Genomic DNA, 9404 nt, shown 5'->3' on the forward strand with positions numbered 1-9404 from the left:
GACGCCACATAAAAGTATATGTTTTCAAAACGACTAAAATGTTTGTTATTTGTTATTTAATACAAATAAAGGGAATACTGTTTTTAATATTGTTATTTATGTGTAGTTTCTACTTCGTGGGTGACGAGGACCTGCTGGAGATCATCGGCAACAGTAAGAACATCGCCCGGCTGCAGAAGCATTTCAAGAAGATGTTCGCCGGCGTCGCCGCCATCATACTCAATGATGACAACACCATTATAAACGGTATCGCTTCCCGTGAAGGCGAAGAGGTATGTTGTCACGTCGATATTACAGAGAAATAGATAATTCCTTCGCGATTTGTCTGAATTCTTCTAGAATGTTAACTGAAGATGATAGCCTTTTTCTTTAAAATGCCTTTTCTAATAAAATTTAATAAAACTTAAAATACTTTTTCGCATATTGATTATTGTTGTAAGATTTTGTTTTTTGGGCCTATCTATATATGTGCTAAGATATTAAACCGATTTTGAGTGAATATGATTCATCTTTTGAGTTAATTTCAATAGTCATTGATCGTGTATTATGATAATCAAAATGTGTGTTCACCAGGTATACTTCACATCGCCGGTGTCGACGATCGAGAACCCAAAGATAAACTCGTGGCTGTCGCTGGTGGAGCGCGAGATGCGCGTCACGCTGGCCTGCCGTCTCAAAGACGCCGTCTCCGATATCAAACAGTTTAAAGACGGCAACGTTGACCCGCACAAGTTTATTGAATGGTGTGATAAGTATCAGGTAAGTAACATAAGTTTTGGTTCCATTTGAAGCATCTAAATCGAACAAAGTAAAATTCCATTACTTCGGATTTTAATTTCCTCATTTTTTCACCTTTAGAAAGTTGATAATTTATAATTCTTTTAATTCCATCAAATACAAAAAAAGTTTCTTGTGAGATGTCACAAGCAAATAACAGTAAAACCTCGTCCTCCTAGGCTCAGATAGTAGTGCTAGCCGCTCAGATCCTGTGGTCAGAGGACGTGGAGAACGCGTTGGCCAACGGCGGTGGTGACGGCCTCAAGCAGGTGCTCACCCACGTCGAGAATATGCTCAACATCCTCGCAGACTCCGTGCTGCAGGAACAGCCGCCGCTCAGGAGGAGGAAGTTGGAACATCTGGTGAGTAACACATGTAGAAAAACACACTTCATTTATAGAGATTCTCATATATCTTGACGGCTCGGAGTATTGCATGACTCGCTGCGCAGAACACTATTTTAAGAGCAACGAGACGTAAAATGATGGCAGACCTCAGATGACCTTTAGCCACCAAGATATTCTGGTGACTTTTAAAACATCGAATTGATTGCCGCGCTCATTGTTTCTTGAAATTTAAACTTTTGTGGTTGTACTAGATCAACGAGTTCGTGCACAAGCGCACGGTGACGCGGCGGCTGATCGCGGCTAACGTCACCAGCGCGCGCTCCTTCGAATGGCTCTGCGAGATGAGGTTCTACTTCGACCACAGGAACAATGATGTAAGTTGACACTAAAAATTTTATTATTACTCTAATTATAGTAATATGATAGAAATAGAAATTATTTTATTGAAAAACAAGAGATTAACAATTACAATAACAGTTGTACCAACTAAAAGTTAATTACAATTTGTGGTTAATATACGTTTAATCTGGTGATGCCCATACTAGGCAATGCCTGTATCGTGGGCACTGAAAACAGCAGTAAAAATCAATTAGCAGTGATAATTATATAGTTTATTGTAAATCTAAATACTTCTACAAATACTTTATTTCTCACGATCAACTAGTTCTTTTCCTTGCGGATCACCTACCAGATCATAATAGTTTAACATTTTCCTGCTTGAAAATCTAAATGATTATTTTCATATGATGATATCGTTGTGTATATTCAATATGATATCGTTATGTTTGTGTGCAGGTGCTACAGCAGCTGACTATCCACATGGCGAACGCGAAGTTCCTGTACGGGTTCGAGTACCTGGGCGTGCAGGACCGGCTGGTGCAGACGCCGCTCACCGACCGCTGCTACCTCACCATGACGCAGGCGCTGGAGGCGCGCCTCGGAGGGTCGCCCTTCGGTAAATATGTCATAGACTTAATTAAGCAAATGGATCAGTACTGTAGAAAAATAAGAATGTAAAAGTTTTTATATTTTTTTTATTTATATTACAGTAAAGTAAAACTACAATAGTTGGTATTTGAGTCTGACAAAAAATGTGTAGCGGAAATTAATTGTAAGAAATTAGAATTTTTTTTGTTAGTCACTAGTTTTGTCTGCGATTAAGGATCTGTCCCACCAAATTATAAATTGTCTGATAACAATCCAACAGGTAAAATATGTGATCGAAATATCGCATTTTGTTCCCTTATCTGACAGCGACGTCATTTTTAAGCTATCTGAACCTCTATCAGCCAATGGTGGGACAGGCCCCTAGTGTTCTTTACAATTACGCAATTTGACTTAGCTTGACGTGATCGTAATAACGATTCAGCCGCTAGACTGGGTCAGGTAAAACCTACTAACGAGAATGCGTTTGACATTACATGAAAAAAATAAATTAAAAGTACATATGTAACTATAAGCTGCAAGGCTAATACATTTTTAACAATTATTTTACTAATAAGTATGTGTGTTTTAGGACCGGCTGGTACCGGTAAGACGGAGTCAGTGAAGGCGCTCGGCAACCAGCTCGGCCGCTTCGTGTTAGTGTTCAACTGCGATGAGACATTCGACTTCCAAGCTATGGGAAGAATCTTTGTCGGTCTTTGCCAGGTAACTACGACACTTTTTTATTTATTGTATTTAATTATTGTGTTTTTTCCTTTAAATGTTTAATTTTTGTGGTTTATTGTAAGGTTGGTGCTTGGGGTTGCTTCGACGAGTTCAATCGTCTAGAGGAGAGAATGTTGTCGGCCGTGTCTCAACAAGTGCAGACCATTCAGGAAGCATTGAAGAGCCATCAAGAAGGTGACAACACCGGTATGAAAAATATTAAAATGCTACATGGATTTATTACATGCTCTTTTAGTTATTTTTCACATTAGTCTCTAAAATTCACTGAGTGAGTCTACTAGCATTATGTTTGTGAATATAAAAATACTTAAATTGATTCTAAATTAACGAATTAAATTGTCTTCCAGCTAAATCGATAACTGTAGAACTGGTGGGTAAACAAGTACGAGTAAGTCAAGACATGGCGATATTCATAACGATGAACCCCGGGTATGCTGGCCGCTCCAACCTGCCTGACAACCTCAAGAAGCTGTTCCGCAGCCTCGCCATGACCACGCCTGATAGACAGCTCATCGCAGAGGTGATGCTGTTCAGCCAAGGCTTCAGGACTGCTGAGAAACTAGCTATGAAAATTGTACCATTCTTTAAGTGAGTATGGACAGTCGATAGCAGACATTCCCATATGTTTTGCTGTTACTTGCGACTTCGCACCCGTAAAATAAAAAAAATATAATAATAAAAAGCATAGGTTACTCATTGATTACGTAGCTTTTTAATGGTGAATGTATTTTGAAATCGACCCAGTAGTTTTTATTTATTTACAATACATACAAAAATACACATAATTCCGCTTTATAATACAAATCGCTTTCAAAATGTTTAAATTCCACCATCTTACAATCATCTTCACAATTGACTTGTAGATTGTGTGACGAGCAGCTGTCAAATCAATCTCATTATGACTTCGGTTTGCGTGCCTTGAAGTCAGTGCTGGTGTCGGCCGGCAACGTCAAACGTGACCGCATACAGAAGATTAAGGTAACTTCTTAACTATGTAATTTAAAATATCTCGTTATATTTTAAAAATATTTGATCAACAACAATATTATAGGCAGTTTGTATTATATGTTTATTGTATACTTATTAAAACCGTTTAGAAAAAATGTTCAAGATTGAGAAAAATCAAAATAAAAAAAAGCTAAATCCTATAACTTTGCATTTTATAGCATCATCAGCTTGTCGTTTTCCCTTGGAAGCGTAGGCACAGTATGTGCTCCCATACATTTATCAGCTAACTTAGCAATTCATTGCAATCAAAATTGTGAATCAACCTAATAAAGAAGTCAAGGATATATAATTAAACAAAATGCAGACTTATAGTCATTTAAAGTGAAAGAAAAAAAAACGAAATGTATTTGTAAAATTATATGCGAACTGTAATATTGTGTTTTATACATATCATACAATAGAACCTGGATAAGTTAAAGTTCAAGGGACACAAAAAATACATACTTTAAGTTATAGAGGTTTTAAGTTATCAAGGGTTTATGTTATAGAGGTTTTGGGCTCTGATGGTAAGGGAACATATTATTTTTTGAAGTTATAGAGGTTTTTAAGTTACCGAGGTTTGAGTTATCGAGGTTCTACTATATAAATAAATAAAAAACGTGTTTTGTTATGTTTATAGGAGAATCTAGTAGATCGCGGTACTGAAGTGCCGGACGAGGCGTCCATTGCCGAGTCCCTGCCGGAGCAAGACATCCTGATACAGTCGGTGTGCGAGACGATGGTGCCCAAGCTGGTCGCTGAAGACATTCCCTTGCTGTTCTCATTGTTAAATGATGTATTCCCCAATGTTGGATATACCAGAGCCGAAATGACTGGTGAGGAATTATATTCGCTTATGTTATTTTTTTTTAATGAAATTTGTTTGGCACTCGTGCTATAAAACGAAACCTCGATGTTATCGTATATTTGCTTTGCTTTTTTATTTCCGTTTAGCTTACGCCTGCGACTCTGTTCGCGTGGAATTAATAAAAACAAAAGTGAGAAGCCTATGTGTTCTTCCAGACTATTCTTTAAATCTATGCCAAATTTCATCAAGATGCGATCCATCTAACATCTATCTATCTATCCATCCTTGTAAACTTTCATAATAATAGTAAGATAAGGAAACGGAAGTATTTTTAATACATTTTTTTTGTAAAATAGGTTTGAAGAACGAAATTCGCGCGGTTTGCGCTGAAGAGTTCTTGGTTTGCGGTGAAGGTGATGAACAAGGATCGACTTGGATGGACAAGGTATGTTCTTATCAGATATTAAAATGTTTATTAACAAAATGGTGATAATGAGGTTTAAGGTTTAACTCAATTTGTCTTAATTAAAGGAAGAAATCGTTTCATCAGACATCGCCTTTTCACATATGGTCTTGTTTTGCTACATGATTACCATTAAAGGCACACTAAGTTGTCATACGTCATTTTTATCATAATACAAGGTGATGGTGATAAGCCATATTTATTAATATTTTACGTATAATAACTCATTAACGATAACTAATTTTTATAATATATTTTCGCTTATCATCGCGCGAAACTGTACTTTATTGTATACGAAACGATTTTTAACATATAAATGTACTGAATAGTTGAAAGATTCAGTTTTGTATACATAAATGTATAGTTTGTTGAGGCACGGTTAACATGATATCGTGTACGAGTGTGAATGCGTTTCCATGCTAACCCGCTAACGGCACTAGAGGAGGACCGCGTCGTCGCGCGCGCAGCACAGCACGTGGATAGAGAAGGTCAGTGTCCGCACTCCGCCCATCGCCCACCGCCCACACTAAACGAGGACATTGTGTTGCCATGGAAAAAAAAACATCCGTACATGAAGTTTCTTCATTATCACTTTTGTGATAAAAGCTGGATATAAATGGGACATGGAATTTCTCACTCTCTGTCCTTTTTTCTCCCTCTTTCAGCTTTGTTTTTTTCTCGCTATCTTTTTCTGTCGTGTGTTTGTGTGTGTATGCGTTTCTACTTCATTTCAGGATTGATTCAATTTTTTGGTTTAATTTCAAGTGATATTTTTTCTATGGAAACATTGAATTATATGCCAGGCAGAAGAATTATGATGAAATAACTCTATTTTAGCGACTAGCCCAGTTGCAGACTATCTACGGGTGCTTGTTCAAGTTTTTGTTTTCCTACACTCTTTGTTGTTTAATCTGCAGTCACTATTTTATATCACAAAGTTGTCTTCGCTTTGCAAATCATTATTGTGCAGTTGTATTCTATTTTATTTAATAATTTATTACACACAATACTACGCCACCATTGTCACAGTTCACATTTTTAATTTTGCTTGGACTTCATTCATAATACAAATAAATATATTTAATAAAATAAATATAATAATATCAATAAAAAAATGGGACCCTTTCGGATAAAAAAAGAATTATCAAAATCGGTCCACTAGCGGCGGAGTTATGCCGTAACACACATAAAAAAAATATAGACGAATTGAGTACCTCCTTCTTTTGGGAAGTCGGTCAAAAAGATGACTACAAAAGATTTAGTTTCTTGTCATATATCTAGTCTTCGTTTAAGAAATCAAGGTATTTTTAACGTATAATTATATTTAATACCGATTTAATAAACTAACCTACTAATAAAAACTACATAAAATTTAAACAGAAATATTTATTGCTTATTGATTTTTTGCTTACATTTATTTCACATATGTATTATTTTATTTAAGAGTATTTCCGTACATGTATTTTAGTAGTGGAAAACATTGTCAATCAAAGAAATATCTTTAAATTGGATTTTTGTTTTAAGAATCTCTATTACTTTTTAATTTTATCAGCACATTTTTATGTTTTTCTGCGCTCACTATGTTATAATCTGTGGTATTTTTTCATTTAGAACTATTGAATAAGCTTCTATGTGTTTTTCTTTCCATTTCGCTTGGAAAACTCTTTCACATATTCTCTCCCGTTTAGCACTTTTTTGAATTTGTAAAGATATTAATATTATTTTTTCTGCAACAGGTGTTGCAATTGTACCAGATCTGTAAACTGAACCATGGTTTGATGATGGTTGGTCCATCTGGCAGCGGGAAGTCCACGGCCTGGCGTGTACTACTGAAGGCATTGGAAAGGTAAATATTACCCATATTTGTTTTATATCGCCAAGTAATAGACACTCAATACACGAACGATTCATATTTTGCTTCCGACTCTATATTATACACAGTATTATTAGCTTATAGTAGCTTAGTTTTAGTATACTTATTGTAATATTTATGCATAAATAATTAAATAAATAAATAATTTTTAGATTTGAAGGTGTCGAAGGCGTGGCTCACGTGATTGATCCGAAGGCAATGTCAAAGGAAACCCTCTATGGTGTTCTCGACCCTAATACTCGTGAATGGACTGACGGATTGTTCACACATATCTTAAGGTAAGTTTACTAAAAGATAAAATATTAATAAAAGTGGAGAAGCATAAAATCTCAAAATAAGAAAATAAGAGTAGACAATATTTTTATTTCATTTGCTAGTGTTTGCACGCGACTCCGTCCGCGTGGAATTAAAAAATACAAAAGTGAATAGATTGTTCTTCCAGATTATCGTCTATTTCTATACTCAATTTCATTGTTCAGGCTACAAACTCTAACAAACATCCATCTAAACTTCCGCATTTATATTTATAATATTACTACGATTAATTTTAACTTTTGTTCATAACAGGAAGATAATCGACAACGTTCGTGGTGAGATCAACAAGCGTCAATGGATAATATTCGACGGCGACGTGGACCCCGAGTGGGTGGAGAACCTCAACTCGGTGCTGGATGACAACAAGCTGCTGACGTTGCCCAACGGAGAGCGGCTGTCCCTGCCGCCCAACGTGCGCGTCATGTTCGAGGTATGGATACAAGAATAAGGGCCTTTCCCACCACTGGCTGATAGAGGCTCAGATAGCTTAAAATGACTTCACTATCAGATAACACAATCTGATATTTTATATGTTGGGTTTTTATCAGACAGTTTACAAATTGGTGCCCTAATTACGCCCTAAATAAATAAGAAAAAAAACATTGCATAGTTTTACCAACTTACATAAAATAAATAGATATTGTAATACTTTTTCGGACTTCTGGACTGATTTTAAATTTAATCATGATTTAGCTATAAAAATCTCATTGATCTCGTTGAAAATGTTTTATATAAGTTAATAATTTATTCCTTCAGGTGCAAGATCTTAAATACGCGACGCTCGCTACAGTGTCGCGTTGCGGTATGGTTTGGTTCTCACAAGACGTACTCACCACTGAGATGATATTCGAGAATTATTTGTTGAGGTATGTATACTAAAACTTTGAAGACCTGTCACACCACTGGCTGATAGAGGCTCAGATAGCTTAAAAGTGATTAAGTTGATAGAGTACCAAAATCCGATTTATCTGACCATTTATAAGAATTGTGGGACAGGCCCTAAAGTTGTAAATAATTGCTAATTCTAGTTCTTTGTATATATATATATATATATATATATAATATTATATATGTGTAATGTTTCTAGGTTGAGGAATATTCCATTGGAGGATGGTGAAGAAGACTCATTCAGTATCGTAATGGCAGCTCCGACCGCTGGAGGCGATCAAAATGCCACGGAAAATATACTATCGCCCGGCTTACAGGTAATTACAACTTGAGATTATTTTTCATTCATACACTTGCCATGTACTGGCAAATATAGGCAGAGTGGAGCCTGTAGTGATACCACATAAATAGGCATTGTATATATTAAATTCAAATTTTATTGTTGCCTGCTAAAATTATTTGCATAATGTATACAGTTTTCGTTAAATAACTTTACAATTTTCATATTATAACCTGCAATTAACTATAATTTACTATTCCAAATAAAATAGTATTTATCACAGCATACATTTTAATCTAATTTCCAGACTCAACGCGACGTAGCCGCGATCCTACAACCGTTGTTCTACGGCGACGGCCTCGTGGTGAAGTGCCTCGAGCGCGCCGCATCTCTCGACCATATAATGGACTTCACTCGCCACCGCGCGCTCTCCTCCTTACACTCGATGCTAAACCGCGGCGTTCGCAACATCCTCGCATACAACAGACAGCACCCGGACTTCCCTGTTACAAACGATCAACTAGAAGCCTACGTGCCTAAGTGGCTGGTCTACTCGCTGTTGTGGTCCTTCGCGGGTGACGCTAAACTGAAGGTAATTTTACATTTCTACCTTTTTATAAAAATTCTAGCTGTTGCTCGCGAATTCGCCTGTGTGAAATTAAAAAATAATAAATATATGTCCTATGTTATTTACTGATAACGTAGCTTTTTAATGGTGAAATCGTTTTTGAAATCGGCTCAGTAGTTTTTGACTTATTTCAATACATAAAAAAATACAAATTATACATTTTTTGTTGCAGGACCGAAATGAATTGGGTGATTTCATACGATCCGCGAGCACTATGGTGCTGCCAAACTGCGGTGCTAATCAACACATTATTGACTTTGAGGTATGTTTTGTAATGCAGATTAAAATCTACAAACTTTACTGTTGATTATATAATAAGCTTATTATATGCCTCTGGAAAACATACAGCATTGCTTATGAAGATGCG

General features: G+C 36.2%; 1 protein-coding gene across 1 annotated transcript in view; it reads left to right on the forward strand.

Moving 5' to 3' along the window:
* Positions 1–9404, forward strand: part of LOC106104707 (dynein heavy chain, cytoplasmic) — a 47599-nt gene that overhangs the window by 13980 nt on the left and 24215 nt on the right. Inside the window, exons 34-51 of the mRNA XM_013284834.1 lie at positions 107–272; positions 574–759; positions 957–1139; positions 1376–1498; positions 1920–2079; positions 2641–2774; positions 2858–2981; positions 3143–3383; positions 3659–3773; positions 4423–4618; positions 4947–5035; positions 6790–6899; positions 7079–7204; positions 7494–7671; positions 7998–8107; positions 8329–8446; positions 8717–9001; positions 9210–9299. Of these exons, the coding sequence (XP_013140288.1) occupies positions 107–272; positions 574–759; positions 957–1139; positions 1376–1498; positions 1920–2079; positions 2641–2774; positions 2858–2981; positions 3143–3383; positions 3659–3773; positions 4423–4618; positions 4947–5035; positions 6790–6899; positions 7079–7204; positions 7494–7671; positions 7998–8107; positions 8329–8446; positions 8717–9001; positions 9210–9299 (2734 nt within the window). The remainder of the gene's footprint in view (positions 1–106; positions 273–573; positions 760–956; positions 1140–1375; positions 1499–1919; positions 2080–2640; positions 2775–2857; positions 2982–3142; positions 3384–3658; positions 3774–4422; positions 4619–4946; positions 5036–6789; positions 6900–7078; positions 7205–7493; positions 7672–7997; positions 8108–8328; positions 8447–8716; positions 9002–9209; positions 9300–9404) is intronic.

Source organism: Papilio polytes, unplaced genomic scaffold (genome assembly GCF_000836215.1).
Source record: "Papilio polytes unplaced genomic scaffold, Ppol_1.0 DF823399.1, whole genome shotgun sequence".
NCBI classification, from domain to species: Eukaryota; Metazoa; Arthropoda; class Insecta; order Lepidoptera; family Papilionidae; genus Papilio; species Papilio polytes.